Source organism: Leuciscus leuciscus, assembly GCF_965113295.1.
Source record: "Leuciscus leuciscus genome assembly, chromosome: 6".
NCBI lineage: Eukaryota > Metazoa > Chordata > Actinopteri > Cypriniformes > Leuciscidae > Leuciscus > Leuciscus leuciscus.
Genome location: NC_138730.1, coordinates 28037096 through 28054342, shown reverse-complemented (window position 1 = coordinate 28054342; position 17247 = coordinate 28037096). Strand labels below are relative to the sequence as shown.

Below are 17247 nucleotides of genomic sequence, written 5' to 3'. Positions count from 1 at the left end.
TTTGAGAAACAACCAAAATCTTAACATAAGGGCTAAGTTTATGCAACCGACCCCAGATGTTTTAAAGTTTGAATTAACATTTTATTTTGCAGAATGCAAAACAACATTCCTAAAGAATGAAATGTGGATGATTCAGTTATAGCCTAGCATTAATTCAGTAAAGAAAGTTTGAAATGAACTAAAAATAAGACCAACATTATCTTCCTAAAGATACAAAATCTCTGCAAGACATGTCATACTTGGCATCAAAATAGCATTCATTATAAGGAGCTGTCCAATTAGATCACATTGTTCCCTCTTAAAGTATCTGAGATGGGTTAATCTCTGCCTGTGAAATGGGGGTGGGGGGGGAACCCTGCTGCACAGCCTGTCTGTAGAAGGTCAAAATGATCTGGCCCTTTCACAGAGCCCATGTCACTTGCATCCAATCAAGGAAGTGAATAGAACCAAATGAGAGGTTTCATAAGCTCCTTTTGCTGCTGCCATTCTTTTTCTTAGTTAGACTCAGCATGCATTTGATCATGCGGAGGCAAATTTACATCCATGACATGAAAGGAGCTTATTTTCTTCCTTTTCATTGCTGATTTATATTGTAGCATTCAAGCGGCTTGATGAGCTTTCTCCTTTTTCGCATGGAAGGTAAAACTCCGCCCCATATCACATACTCTTTAACATGCTAGTAATGATTTAATCTATAATATTTTTGTTACAAATGACAAGGTCTTCATTCATCTATGAGGGCCACTTAAAGAAAGAATGATCAACCATCACATTGATTAATCATTTGATCCTATAGACTGAGAATAGAATATTATGCATCACACATTATTATTATTTATTTGTTTAAAAAAACAGTTATTGTTGCTCCATTTTATAATTTACATAAATCTATAGTATACCCACTCTTAAAAACACATGTCATGAATTGTTTCACTGTATGAATAATAAAACAAAAATCTGAGTTGCATTATTCCAAATAAATAGATTAAGGTCCACAAATAAATGAAAAGAGTTTCACATTTAAAAAAAATAATATAATTCACAAACAAATAAAATGAGATTTTCAAATAACAAAAATATTTTCAAATATGTTTTATGTCACAAACACAACTCAGCCTGGCATTCATTTGTGAATCGCTTTCTGTGCATTAGTGAATAGCTGCACACATTTGTAAATTGCTTCTTGTGCATTTGTGGATCCCCAAATTTACTTCTAGTGTCAAGACCATCGCTTTGCTTCAGAAGGCCTTTATTAACCCCCCGGAGCCGTGAGGAGTTCTTTTATGATGGATGGATGCACTTTTTTGAGCTTCAAACTGATGGTTGCAATTCACTGCCCTTATAAAGCTCGGGAGCATCAGAGGTTTATTAATACAACTCCGATTGTATTCGTCTGAAATAATAGTCATATACACCTAGGATGGCTTGAGGGTGAGTAAATCATGGGGATATTTTCATTTTAAAGTGAACTACTCCTTTAAGAGTGACCAAACCTGCTCGGAAGAAAGTCGGAGCCCCCCCGATCGCGAATCAGAAATCCTGATGTGTGGGGGGAACCCCGAGGACAACCGCATACTCTGTGGATTGTCAGGTGGAACAAAACGATACCCTATCAGAAAGCGAGCTGACAGAAGACTGAAGCATAACAACCGCAGTCATGCAATAGTATCCACACAGCACAGAGTGAAATGGATATGGTCATCAGAGATGGAGGATCAGCTTGTCGATTTGTGGCAACGCTCTGTCAAAAGCATTCCAAACACAATCAGCAATTTATTCCCGCCTATTGTCAGCAGTGTTTATTCTGAAGTCTCGAGAGATTTTGCGAGATTTCCCGTGTTCAGTCGGGACTCTGGTTGAAAATCTGTTAATGTGTGGTGTGTTGTCTTCTTGTTAACCTGTTGTATAGGAGACCTCCAAAACAAAATTAGGAAACTTTAAAATAGCATAATAGAGGCACTTTAAGCTATATTTCCTGTTTGAGACAATACAGAGGATTGAGCTATAGGTTCTTTGGAGAAAAAACGCCCTGATTGTAAAGCAAATCATGATTAGTTGGAGCAAGAGAGTGCTATGATTGGTCAGCGCAAATGGCTGTTATGTGATTGGCTTAAGTAGGAGGTGGGTGGAGTCCACTTATTTGTGGATTTGTCTGCACATCTTGACCGATCTTGACCCTGCATGTAAGATTATAACACCAGTGAACAGAAATGCGGTTACCATGTTTAAATGAGATCTTTCTATCCGCCTGCTTGAGTCAAAACGAAAGTAGCCTGCCCTAATGCTAATTTATTTTGTTCCCTTTCTTTTTAGTTTTTTTTCTATTTATTTAATAATTTGATGTATTATCTGTTTAAATGTCAATACTCTATGTCCCTCGTACAAAGTCAATTGTTCTACTCGTTAATTTCAAATGTCAGTAGGATTTATGTTAATGAAATGAATGTTAATTGTTGTTACGTACAATTTTTTTTTTTTTTTTTAAAGAAAGAAGAGAAAAAAAAAGAAAAAGAAATCTCGACACTACATTTTTCAAAACCCACAAATGTGTGCTACAAATTCACGGAAGCGATTCACAAATGCTAGGTAGAGTTGAGTTTGTAACAAAACACATGTAACACTTGTAAATGTGCAAATTTTATTTGCAAAACTCATTTTATTTATATGTGAATTGTATTAGTTTTTGTGAAACTCTTACATTTATTAGTGGATCTTAATTTATTTGGAATAATGCAACAATTCTAACCCTATACACCATTATTTATTTATATTTTTGAAACACACTGATTTTAGTTCTTGATTTATCAGAACTCTCCCAATCATTAGTCTAATTATGAGTTTAGAGTTTTATATTGAGAATTTACATACACCTCATAAATTGAGCAGTTACATTAAACGCGAGTGGAACAGTCAGTGTGGTGTTACAGCCTAAGAGAAATGATTCTGCTCTGACACCTAGTGGTTTAAATGATCAGTTGCACATAAGGCATCCTATGTATGGGGAGATCAGGGCTAGTTTTTTACACTTTTACTCCAGTGAACATTTATAATTACAGGTTTGTGTTGGAATATTTTAAAGTCTTGACAACGTCAAAAACAAAGCTCTTAAAATAGGCTATCCCTATCTATGCCTAATCGTGTTACAACATGCCCCAAATAGCAGTGAATTTTGTCACATGATTATGTGGTGCAACGGTAATCTGCACTTAAATATATATATTTTTTTATTTCAGCTAAATATGAACAGTTAAACATGAGTAAAGATAGTGTACAAATACACTGAACCATTGTTTTGGCCATACACATTTGGTAATAAAATACATAACTTTGTAACATTAAAATCAGTGACAGCTTGCCTCGACCTGATATTTATGAAAAATATCCTTGTCCTAAAACAGTTCAAAATCGTTTAATTATGTACAGAATTAAAATAAAGTAAACACATTTTGATAAAGTCAGCAGCCTAAATAAAATGATCTGAGACTGAGCCTTCGATTGCTATTTTCCACTTCAGCCACCAGATGACAGCAACTGAATAATGCAAAGAGGTCAAACGAACGCTCATCCGTTTCACAATTACAAATTGCTATTAAACACGTTATTTAACATAGGCCCATTGAACACACATCAGTGACAAAAAATGATAATATGTAGCCTACAGTAGCCTAACACAATATAGGCTAATTTATAGGCTATAGCCTACGTTTTTTCTAATCAAAAAGTGTTAAGTAAGATAAAGTATCTATGTAGGCTACTTAATAATATACTCCTTGAAAATAATGTAGGCAATATGTACACATTTTTAGCAACCAGCATATATTTAGACCTCATAGCTTCAGTAGCCTATAATTGTCTATCATCACCCCACTAATCGTTGTGTGAGCAGTGGCCCCTTTAAATGAGCGCCGGGAACTTCACTGAACGGGTACCTAACGATGTAGGTGATTAAACGGCTGCTTCGGTTTTCTTGTGAATCATAATAACTTTTTAAACAATCACATCGGCTACAGAATCAGTCATTGAGCTACCGAGATCCAGAGTTCATCATCGCACCCCCACTTGTTCAGCTGCTACAGCCTGCGTAACTACACACAGCATCGGATAAGGACGAAGAAGGTCAAGATAACATGTATCGCTGCCCGGGTAACGGATGTGTTTCTGAATCGTCAAAGAAAGTGACAAATGAAGAGGCTTGCTATTCGAGTCATCGAAGAGCAAAAGCAACTTAAACGCCAGGAAAAAAGAGGGGACCAGTCGCGTGGAGTGTCCGCATCCCGTCTGTTTCCTTGCGATCGAGCATCCCGGAGACCCATTTGGAATCGATGCTCAACGTGCGAATTAAAGGGACGGGAGGTGCGATATTTTGATTTGTTCAAGTGTCTTCTGACTGACTCCTCCTGTGCTACCCGGAGACCATGTGGCCAAGCCCCCTGGGTTGATATAGGTACCAGTAGCCTACCAACAGAGGAACTCTATATAAAGGCTGACATAGTTTGGAGGAACAGTTGCTGGTCTTTAGAATTCGGGGCTTACAAGTAGAAGAGTGGAACACAAGTAGTCATGTCTCACGCCTGGGGTTATGGACCAAATGACGGTAAGATCAGGATGCCAAATTAATATATTAGTCTTTAGTAATTAATCAGGATCAAATTGATGTCATTGTTGCTAAATAATATTAATTTCAAATAGCCTAGAATTTAGCAGTCCTTTAGTCAAGAAGGCTTTTTTTCATTTTTTTTTTCATTCATCTACTACACTGGTGCGACATCTAAACGGCTTTAAAAAGTGACTAAAGAATAATTATCTTGACGTTTTATGATTCATTAGGTATCTCTATGAGTATTTATTATTATTATTATAATTAAACACAGAAAACCACAGATGACACCACACACACTATAAATTAGCAAAATGAGATGAATTGTGGCATGTATATATATTTTTTCTTTTTCTGATAACCTTAAATCTAAACGAATTAGCTTCAAAAAAAAAAAAAACTGGATACAATCTAAAACAACCTAATTTATGTTACACAGACAAAAATCATTTCTTAATGTCAAATCAGCTAGAAAAGGCTCCTCAAGGCAACAGCTGCACGTATCACTTCTTGCAGTGTACATTTAGTGACCTTGAATCTTGCAAGGAATGTAAACACATTTTTGGAATGTAAACCTTTTTTTATCTTAATATGCTTGGCTTTTCATCTTTTTCTCTCGCTCTGTCATTTTAGGGCCAGACCACTGGGCAGAAGGCTTTCCAATTGCAAATGGACCCAGGCAGTCTCCCATTGATATCGTACCCACCCAAGCACAACATGACCCTTCCCTGAAGGGTCTCAAATTGAAGTATGACCCCGCCACCGCTAAGGGCATCCTCAACAATGGCCATTCATTCCAAGTGGATTTCACTGATGACGACAACAGCTCAAGTTAGTCTATTACTGCTTTTTGTGCTTATTTTCAACCTCTTAAAACAATTATTAAGATACAGCTGAGAATGTATTCATTTTGTTTATTTATTTGCATTTTACCTTGGTTATAGTCACACTTTCATATTTATCAACATTCTGGGGATTTTGTCAGGGCAATATTTTGGCTACACTTTTTGAGCATGTCCTTTTTAAAATATTCATCTTTTGTCCTTGAACCCATAACAAGTGTAACAAATCTGCAACAACAAAAAAAAGGAAGAAAAAAAATTACTGCAAGACTTTCTTTGCTTATCAAATACTAAAATGAAAGGAGCTGGATCATTTATGCAATACTATATAAACATCTCAATATTCAGCTACTGTGAAAGTCCTCTTCCACGGCATCTCCTACCCTATTCCTTTCCATTCATCACTAACTTAATTTGTTAACTCCAGGGTGACTTATAGTGCTGAAGTCCTCACCAACTTATGGACTCGTGAATTTCTATTATTGTGTCCTTGTACACTAGAGCTTTGCCTCATTGAAATTCCTTTCAGTTTACTCCAATTTATCTACCTGAACATGAAATCTTCAAATGATGTAAAACTGCTATATGAGCAGCGAATGTGGATGTGTGGATGTGTCCCTTCCTCTGCTAGTGGAAATCAGGGACTTAGAGCTCTGTGTACTCAAGTGCTAATGCATTCTATTATGAGAGAATGAAAGAATAGAGACACATATGCCATGGTCGCTCAATGAGAGCAACATGTGCTGAATTTTAATGACCATTTCAAGAGGGGACTCACAGCACACATATGCTTGGAATTTTTTTTTTTAAAGAGTGCTACAGAAACATTTGCATATAAACACACTTGCATACAAAATGCTTGCTGATATATTAGGTGGTGAATATTGAACTGCATGAATTTTTAATTTTTGGTTGCACCTCCTCTTTTGTTGTTAGAGCATCTCTTTTTAAAAAATGTTTGAATATTGAACATCCCAAATAATATCCTAAGTAGTCCACTCACATTAACATTGCCCAACAGGCAACCTGTCAGTCTACCAAGTAGAAAGTAAAGGATTACATGTCCCAGTCATTAAGGATGCATAATATACAATATGATCTGATTAAAATTCCTTATTTGTTTTTATTTATTATTATTTTATATTAAATATAATATATTTTTTATTATCGGCCGATATTTCTGATTGCTAATAATGAATCTCAAAATGAATATCCAATTTTCATAATGTACATTATATTTCTATAATACCTAAATTCACTGATTGACAATAAAAAAAATTAAATTAAAAAATTAAAAAAAACATTTTTAATATCGGACAATTATTATGTGTTATCGGCCGTAACATGTAAATAACAAGATTTGCTTATTGATATCTGTCAACATTTCTATACGCATCTTACATTTAATGCTTAAGAGATTGAATCTGAAATACAGTTTTTCTAAAAAAAATATTCTGACTAATGATTTCTATAGTGCTGTTAAAGAAACAACTGAATGATTGGATTAATTGTTTTATGTAGCTCTGGCTGGAGGCCCCGTGACAGGGGTTTACAGGTTGAGACAGTTCCATTTCCATTGGGGAAGCAGTGATGACAAGGGCTCAGAGCACACTATTGCTGGAACCAAGTTCCCCTGTGAGGTAATGAGGCTTTCATACTCCTGCTCCCAGTACCATACATTACAACCAAAGCAACCCTCTTTCCTCTGTGTTGTGGTACAGACGTTCTAATTCTTGAAGGTCTCTCTTAAAACTAATTATAGCTCACTGCTTGTGAATATTCTTGATGTTCTGTCATGAATTTGTAAATCCCCTCTTTTAAATAAGCCAAGATTTTAAGCTAATTCAGTAATTTTTTGATGTTTCATAACACGTCTCCTCCTTTCTAAAGCTTCATCTCGTTCACTGGAACACCAAGTACCCAAACTTTGGAGAAGCTGCCAGTAAGCCTGATGGCCTTGCTGTGGTTGGAGTTTTTCTCAAGGTCAGAATTTTAGCCAAAATCATTTCAAGCATTGCAGTGTTTAAATTATATAAAATGATGGATATATTGTGTGGTTCTGTTTACCAGATGGGTGCTGCCAATCCAAGACTTCAGAAAGTTATAGATGCTCTGGATGAAATCAAATCAAAGGTATCAACAGTAGCAGTCATTTTTAGTCTTATGAATATTTACTCCTCTCACCTGCCCTCAGATGTTTTTATTCTTTTACAATATGTCTGTTTCTTCTCCAGGGCAGACAGACTACATTTGCCAACTTTGACCCTAAAACCTTGCTGCCCACATCTCTGGATTTCTGGACTTATGAAGGGTCTCTGACCACGCCCCCTTTGCTGGAGAGTGTCACATGGATTGTTCTGAAAGATCCAATCAGTGTTAGTCCTGCTCAGGTACTTATGCATATATGCTTTCACACTCTTATTTGTATACTTATGATTACACAAAGGGACATCTACTTCTAGTCCTTATCTTTAGTACCTTATGATATTTTGAGTCATCATAACATTTTGTCCACACAAGTTTTGTTCATTTGGAAGGGGAACATGTTTAATAAAGTTTTGCTACTTGGTTGAGTTGAAAAAAAGTTAATAAATACCTAAACAAATACTGTCTGCTTACATGGTATGATAGCACAAATAGGGTCTCAACTTTTAACTTCACTCCTACTTTAAAACTGGGAGGGTCGGTGCTCCATACAGTAGGTTCCTGCTTTTACAAGATTACTTTATCTTAAATATATTGCTTGCCTCACAGCCAATATCACATTTAAGTCAAGCTTGTGCCTTTAAGATAGAAGCCTACACCCTTACATTCAGTACTGGAGAGGAATTAGGACTTCATTGCAGTCTAAATATTGTTATTATATGTTTTATTTATTAAAGACTTTATTTTGACCTGTTACTGTCTGAAGCTTTTTATATCACATAAATGAATATCACGCCAAATGAATATTACTCAGTTTAGCAAGATGAGGAAGTGTAATTATAATTGAAAAAGAAAAGGAAGTATTCTACATACACCAAAACACAAATTCTGGACACTGTGCCGAAAAAAGAAAAAAATTACTTTGTTTGGAATAACTAAATATATTATACACTACAATTCAAATGTTTGGGGTCAGTAAGATTCTTTTGTACCTCAGTACCAAATCAGCATATCATTTCTGAAGGATCATGTGACACTGAAGACTGGAGTAATGATGCAAAAAAGTCAGCTTTGCCATCACAGGAATATTGCATTTTTAAATGTATTAAAATAGAAATTAGAAAACAATTATTTTGAATTGTAATAATATTTCACAATATTACGGTTATTTTTTATAAAATAAATGTCGCCAGACCACATGCCGTGTGCTAATCGTCTTCTGATGCCTTTATGCTCCTTTTCCCAAAATGTGTCTGAGCTAAATGTGGTGTAACACAAGGATTAAGAAGTTTTAAAGCTTGTCTTGAAAATTCTGCATCAGCAGCAGGACCACATCGACAGTGACAATGTAAAAAAAAAAAAAAAAAAAAAAATGCCCCTATTCATTACTGTCCCTGGTGTAGGCAGTGCTTTTAGCCTGCAGTGGTTATTTTAGTCTCCGGTGGTTAGTCAGAATAGACCGTCTGCAGAAGTGCTCTGAATGAGTGAATGAGCATGGAGCTAAATATAGTAAATATAGGGTGTAATAAGGCTCTGCAAGACTGCCAACAACACACTAAACACCAAAATCCAAGAGAAAACAATCTAACTGTATCGCTCTGTCTCTCTCTCTCTCTCTCTGTTTTTTTAGATGGCTAAATTCCGTAGCCTGCTGTTCACACCGGAAGGAGAGTCACCTTGCTGCATGGTTGACAACTTCAGACCCCCTCAACCTCTTAAGGGGCGTAAAGTCCGTGCGTCCTTCAACTAAATTGCAGCATCGAAGCCACAACCCTCCCACTTGCCTTCTGATATTGGTGCTTTTGACTGGTTCATAAAAAACATTCCTAGTGAAACTGCTGAAACATCACAGTATTTGTTCTCAATCCAGGCCCTTGCTTACATTGCAGTGTTGATAACAAGAAAGCTGGATCTAATCTTCTTAAACTGTCTGTTTGTCATAAATGTCTATGACTTAACATGAGGAATAATATTTAAAGTGCTTAAACAGTGATAAGTTACCTACATTTCCTTGCCTATGTTCATCTGGACAAATGGGAAAAATTTAAATCCCAGTTAAGTTTTGATTGCTTCACTTTGCGCTTTTTCTAGCTTTGCCGGAATTGCACTATACTCAATGTTATTCAATAGGAAAGATATTATGGTTCTGTTTGGGTTTATGGCAATGGGTGAATATTTCAGTTAAATGTGTGAATGACCAGATGTGTTGAAACTGAACTACCTACAGAAAAGCACTCACTAAATGCAATGTGTTTTTGCTAAAGTGATTTATTTGCTTTTAAAGATTGCTTCTAAGAATGATGTAACATGATGTTCTGCAGTAGGTACTATAATAAAGATTTCTTAGAATTAAAAAATAATTGAGCAGTATTGCAAACGAATATTATATGTGAATTAGTCATGTATTAGAAATTTTATCAGCAATAAATAAATATGTTAAACTACACTTCCTGTGATTGTTTTCTTTCCATTGCACAATGAATTACGTTACTGATACAAACTGATGTTCAGATCAGCTTTAATATGAGGATTTGATAACACAATATAATACAATAAGATCAAACTCATTTGACATTAGTTAATCAAATTAGATATCATATTTTAACAATGGAATTTTTTTTTTTACAGAATTTAAATAGTTTAATGTTACTTATTAAAACATATACAGTACTATTGTATATAATGTGTGTTTTTGAAAGAAATACTTTTATTCAGAATGCATTAACTTGATCAAAAAGTGACAGTAAAGACATTTATAATGTTACAAAAGCCTTAAAAAAAAGTTACGTTCTTTTGAACTTTCTATTAATCAAAGAAAAAAATTTGTTTGACAGTCTTCACAAAATATATTAAGCAGCACAACTGTTTGCAATATTGATAATAATAGGAAATGTTTCTTGAGCACCAAATCAGTAAATGATTTCTGAGGGATCATGTGACACTGAAGACTGGAGGAAAGGCTTTGCGATCAGAGGATTAAATTACATTTGAAAATATATTTAAAATAGAAATAGTAATTTTACATTATTGGTGAGAAAAAGGGACTTTAAAAAATATAAAAACATTAAAAAAAAATGTTCCTGACCCCAAACTTTTCAATTATGGTAATTATACTAATACATTTCACATTATTAGCATTCAAGTATGAACAAACATAAATAAAAAAAATAAAAAAAACAATGAACAATAGTATACTTATAAATCAACATACAACAAAAGCCCAATATCCTAGTAACAGATTGAGTAACAAAAGACACTGAGCAAAGAAGCCTTACTGCAGACCACCAAACTTCTTAGTTTTAACCAACAAAACCAGCTTTGCTTTTCACATGGGCTTTTGATAAAATACAGAAATAGAATTAACCTCTTCTTCAAGCTCATTTCTGCTTCTGTGGTTTGAAGTAATTCTCACGAACCATTTCAGCAATAAAAGGGGAAATTTGTAATGTGAGAACATTCAAGATCAATATCTGTCAAGCACTCTCCGGTCCATGTCAGTTCTGTGCTCTGTTATGATGGAGAAATAATGAGATCATTACCCAGAGATACTGTCATAGAGGCTGAGAGAGGCCTTTATCTTGGAAGCTGGCACATCACCACAAATGAGCGCAGTTTTGGATGCCAGTCAGTGTCTCATTAACACATGGCTAATTCTCTTTGTCAGTATCCAGCCTTACTTACGCAACCCATGCTTTGCTGGGGACACATGCTTATGGTGGTCTTGAATCTGGGTTGGCATAATCTAGTGGTACAAAGCAGACAACATTTGGTGGTACAATCCACTGCAGTTGCCTTGCTGAGTAACCCTCAACACAAGATCTTCTTATGAGCTTGAGTGATAAATTACTTGTTATTAATAATTGCTTTCCATCTACAGCTTAGTACAGTTTCTCCAATGGCTGCTCTCATGAAAACATCCTGGCTTGAAAACAAACAGGAGTGCAGTAACAAAATGGAAAGTAGCTGAACACACTAAGCATGAGTTAGAGATGAGAGCACAGCAAAACACTGGGATTTTCAGTAATAAAGACTGAGGATAAGGTGAAGCACAGGTTTGAAATCAGAGAACAGAGAGAGCAAATAGAGGAAGGGAGGAGGAGTCTGAAAAGCATAAGATGAAATGGTAAGGAAGACAAAAAAAAGCAGAAAGGAAACAAAAAGCAAATATAAAGGCTCTTTCTTTTGAGTATAGATCATTATGTGTAACAACCACATGCTTAAGTATTTTAAAGCTGCTTTATGCCATATAAATTAAGCTAGTGACAGATGAATGATTTTTTCAAGACATACACGCCTGCAATCCATACACAACTGCATACTATTAGCATATAGCACATCATTAGACATATAGCCAAGCAAAAAGTGAAATGCTTGATAGATACGTTCAAGGCTGTTGCTCTTATCACAGCGTGTTACAATTACTTCAGCATGACAACACAAATAATGCCTATGCCACAGTGGTACAGTAAAGTCCCTAAAGAAGACCTGCTATTGTGTTGCTTTTTCCATTATACCAATGAAAATCCCAAAGCATGACATGCCAATAAAATAAAATGAAACATAAAAGGCAAGATAAAATAGATTAAAATAAGATATAAAACAAAATATAAAATAAAAAAATTAATACAGCATGCAAAAAAAAACAAGTAACCAGATTGTAAATCTGTAAACTGTACAAAGAAAGAGAGAAAGAAAGAAAGAAAGAAAGAAAGAAAGAAAGAAAGAAAGAAAGAAAGAAAAGTACACAAACTAACAGTAAAAGGGACAGACTGAATTAGTGAGATCCTCTTTTTTTAATTATCTTAATAGTTCTGTAGAAATGGACAGCACCATTAGCAGAACTATGGATAAGTGGTCCAGAATAAAGCCTCTTTATCCAAACAATAAAACCATTGAAGAGTGGATTTCAGAGGACAGATCAGTTTCTTTTTTCCCCTGGCTTTGAAGCACCATTTGAGAACTCCACCAGCAAACCACCTGAAAATGACTAGCATAAAAGGTTCATTTTTCTTCCCATGCACATGCAGTAAGAGCTTAAGCATTGTAGAAAAAAAATCATAACATAATACGGTTTGAGGAATTTGTTCAGAATCACTGACCTTGATTTGGCCAGTAAAACCTGTGAGTAATCCATAATTCTTTGTACCTGAGGTGTTGATCAATATACAACAGTGATGACATACAGGGGAAGAAAAATGCTCTCCTCAAGCAGCAGAATTCACAGGACCAGCTTTATATGCTCAAAAGTAGCAAAATGATTTAACAAGGATTGCTTAATTAGGCCTATCTGTTGCAACATGCAGATTCAAGTGGAAGTTTAAAGCTGTAAAGGCCCATTTATACTTCTGCGTCGAGTGTACGCCGTAGTGTACGTCGTAGGCTACGCACGTAGGCGACGCCGTCGTGAGCATTTATACTTCTGCGAATGTCTGTGTTGCTCTGCAGTTACACCGCCGAAACGCTAGTTGGCGCGGGTGGGTTTTAATGTTCCACTGTGTTTACATTCCTCGCGGCTGTTTTGAGTTTAGGTTTCTACGAGCAATGGCGACTGAAGGAGTCATACAGATGGCTGTATTTCCGCACTTCTTCAAGCAATCTCTCGGTTCCTTGGTCTATTTCCATGGCTCTTCACTGATCTTCGGAATTTAAAAATGGCGGGAGGGCGGTGCAGAGTGCAGAAGATCATTCCGGAAATGGGTAGGAGGAAACGCGATGCTATCCAGCCGACCAATCACAGATCTTGCGGTCCGCGTCGCCGCGACGCGTAGTTACATTTTTGAGGAGGTGCGCGTCAGGGTACGGCGAAGGGTACGACGTATGGTACACGTCAATGCGTATGCTACGCCGTACCTTCTACGCGCACCCGACGCAGAAGTATCAATTGGCCTTAACTCATTCCCACTGACATAGGACAAATACCTCTATCGATGAATTCAAATCTCAGCTCAAAACCTATTTGTTCTCCCAATATTATCAGTTGTAATGCGTGTCTGCTTCATGTATCGCTCACTGTGTTTGGATGCGTATAAGGTCTACCTTTCAGTGCCGTCTACATGATGTGTTCTTTGTTATGAATTTGAATCTCTTGCACAATTTGATGCAACCGCTACATGCATCTGCACAGGCTCTTGTTCTGGACTGGGCACATGTGCATGGATTTACCTGACGCCTCATCATCTGTGTTTACCTACCTTCAGTATGCCATCTTCTCATCAAATCATTGTGTACCTGCAATACCAAGAACTCTGTTAAGTCTGCCATCTTGCCTGCCATCTGCTTTCTCTGTTTAATAAACATCCGTTACCTGCATACCTGTTGTCTGTCCCTCTGTTACATGGCAATCCTTCAGAAATCATTCTAATATGCTGAATTAGTGCTCATGAAACATTTCTCATTATCAAATTTGAAAACAGTTGTGCTGCTTAATATTTTTGTGTAAAACAGTAATAGATTTTTTTCAGAGTTCTTAGATTAAATTCAAAAGAACAGCATTCTTTTTAAAATTACAATTTTAATCAATTTAATGTGTGCTGCTTGATAAAAGTATATAAAAAAGATCTTACTGACCTAAACTTTGGAACAGCAGTGTGTATGTAATCATGTGCTGTCTAGAGTCATGCAAGGTTAGGAAACCCATAGTCATGGCTGTTAGACAGAAGATAAGAGTACGCAACAGTGTGATTAGCAGGGTGGGTCACTGTAACTTTACTCTTATGCAACACCAGCCAGATAATCTACAAAAGATCTGTATTATACCAATTGCTGTCTATATTTTGGAGGCATGTACAGGATATTCTGAAGATTCAATGGCCACCGTGATAGCAGGGTTCCAGAGGAATGGGATACATCATTATTGACTATGCAACATTCAAAGCATTACAAAGACATAAGCTAAGCAGCTATTGCATGTAGAAGCCATAAAGTTACTAATATTGTTACATAATGTCTTCATTAATAGTCTATTGCTTGTTTCAATATTATGTCACTACATTTCTGTTCTCCCCCTGTGGGAGAGGAAATGAGAGGAATTGCATCCATTTAGGCATTTCCTGCAGGCAGTCATCTTAAAGGACAAGTTCGGTATTTTACACTTAAAGCCCTGTTTACAGATCGTATCTGATGAAATATAACGGTTAAGATTAAAATTTGGACACATGCTCCTGTCCCGAGAATTTTAGGTTTATTTCGCTTTTGTGGACCTATTTTGCCAAACGCGTCACACCCGTGATTCTTCCGTTGAGAGCTTGAATAATAGACACTCCAGCCCAGTTGGTGGCGATAATGCACCTTTGCCAATTGCAAGCAAACCACGGCATTTCATTGAATACACAGAAGAAGCAGAAGAAGAAGCGGCGGAGTAATACCGTAAAGGTGCTGCGGTCTCACAGCGAAATAAACCTAAAATTCTCGGGACAGTAGCATGTGTCCAAATATTAATCTTAACCGTTCTATTTCATCAGATACGATCTGTAAACAGGGCTTTAAGTGTAAAATACCGAACTTGTCCTTTAAACAGGATGTGATGTGGTGATGGGCAGTTATTTTTTTATTTTTTTTTGGACATGCATGGCAACTAGCTTTTGAATCTCAGTTTTGTCTTCAAGTATTCACCTTTTTTTTGTCACAATAAATACAAAATTACACAAATAGGTTTGGACTTGTGTCATATACTTTCACACATGGAAGTGGCTACAAACGAAAGAAAGGCACTGTGTTTAGTCAAACGACTATGTGCATATTGTGGTCTGATGATCCTACGGATATCTGGATACTTGATTGTGTTTGTGTCAAGAAACACAAGGGCTGATGAAATGTCCCTAAATGAAAATGTCAGTTATATGCGTAATGGAAAGCTTGGTGTGTGCACGTCGGATGAATGAAGTGAGAACTTTGAGTGAATTGGAGATGTGGAACATTTTTCAAAAGGATCCAAAAAACGTTTTGAGCCAAACGATAGTGCTTCAAATGTGTCCGAAAGGTCACATAAATCTTTAGGCCTAGTTCTCACAGCTCATATATATTATCATCTGTGTCCTCAATGAAAATAAAAGTAGCAGCAGATAAAGCAGCTCTTCTTGCACCCAAAGCTGCATTAAAACAAAAACATGCTATTGAAATGGAAAAGGCTGCTTTGAACATGAGACTGGAAACAGTAAATTGGGAAAGTGACCTAGCTGCAAACAATGCTAAATTAGAGGACTTTGAAACAACTGCAAGCCCAAGTATACAGTACAAGTTCGATCTATCATTTTCCAGCAATCTTATGACCTAAGGACCTTACCTAAAGAAGAAATGAATGGGTATCTTGAAAAGTATAGTGCTGAGAATTCTAAGCAGACACTGATGACACAGCTGAAACACCACCAGGACCAGGACCATCACCATCTTTTGAATTTGTTCTACTTGGATCTATCCTGAAAACTCCATGGCAAAGAATGCTTCAACCTTCAAAACCCCATCAAGTTGCACAAAGAAAGTCAAGTCAAGACACCTTCATTTATATAGCGCTTTTAACAATATTAATTGTTTCAAAGCAGCTTTACAGTGATAATAGGAAATTACAGTAGCCAAACAGAGATTGTTTTGGCTTTACAGCAGCTCTAGGATAAAGTTATTGTCCAGCTAAAGTTAGTTTTGATTGATTGAATCACTTCCATTGCGAAGATCATTAGTTATTAACTTAGGGGCCGCTAACACGACACCGTTCTAACAGAAAACCCTCACCGCATTCCGGCCGCCCATCCGCACAAAACAGTGCCTGGTGGCTCGAGAATGCACTCCCAGAAATAGGTTCCAAGGTGCAAACATTTATCAGTTATCTCTGTGCAAACCTACACAACCTCTGCACAAACCTCTGCGCAAACACCGACGTCGCGCACATGCACTTCACGTGTTCAGTCAATAGGTATGCGCGTTTTAATATATATGTGCGCAGACATGTAGTCCTTTTTTACAAATCAACCCTCAATAAACTACATGTCTGGCCTTCAGAAATGTATAATACAGAATTATTTATCGCGTCCGCGTAGCCACATGGTGACTCTGTACAGATAAAACGACAACGTTTTATCTGTACAGAGGTAAAGGGAAGGAGGACTTCACAGGTGAGAGACTAGTTGACACTTCAGGACTGCGTTGTCATCGTGTCCAGGCGCAGTTCCTTCATCAGATCTGGATATGGCCTGGATCCGGCGGACCGCTGTAAACCTTGGGATAAACAGAGAGACTAATATTAACGTAGACGCCATCCTTCTTATGATGTAACAAGTACATCAGGATTTATGGGAGTGTTCCCGGTTCCCGCTGACCTAATCTATGCAGCCTAACATTGAATTATAGAAGTCGGTAACACTTTATAATAACTGCACGCTATTAATCATTAGTTAAGCATTAGTAAACAGTTAATTCATCATTTATAAAGCATTAATAGACATTAACAAGCAGTTTATAAATACAGTTATAAATGCAGTATTCTTAATTTATAAGCATATCTATAATGTGTTTAATAATTGTGTTTTCATACTTAATTAATGATCAATTTATCATTTCTAAATGAAGTATTTCATTATTTACAAACCGGTTATTTAGGAGTTGTCAGTGGTTCATAAGATCACTTAGAAAGTGTAAGTAAATTATTAATAAACTGTTTAAATACATATTATT

General features: G+C 36.4%; 1 protein-coding gene and 2 long non-coding RNA genes across 3 annotated transcripts in view; 2 read left to right on the top strand and 1 right to left on the bottom strand.

Annotated features, from left to right (window-relative positions):
* Positions 1-17247, top strand: part of LOC309500614 — a 552694-nt gene that overhangs the window by 46980 nt on the left and 488467 nt on the right. The gene's annotated exons all lie outside the window — the stretch shown is intronic.
* cahz (carbonic anhydrase) lies at positions 4128-10030 on the top strand. Its single transcript, XM_082172268.1, has 7 exons — positions 4128-4594; positions 5231-5428; positions 6961-7079; positions 7330-7422; positions 7510-7572; positions 7674-7829; positions 9215-10030. The coding sequence occupies exons 1-7, from the start codon at positions 4561-4563 to the stop codon at positions 9332-9334; spliced, it is 783 nt and encodes a 260-aa protein (XP_082028394.1). The 5' UTR covers positions 4128-4560; the 3' UTR covers positions 9335-10030.
* LOC309500616 lies at positions 9951-14647 on the bottom strand. Its single transcript, XR_014206639.1, has 2 exons — positions 13889-14647; positions 9951-13812 (listed from the first exon to the last, which is right to left on the bottom strand). It is a non-coding gene; the product is annotated as an uncharacterized lncRNA (long non-coding RNA).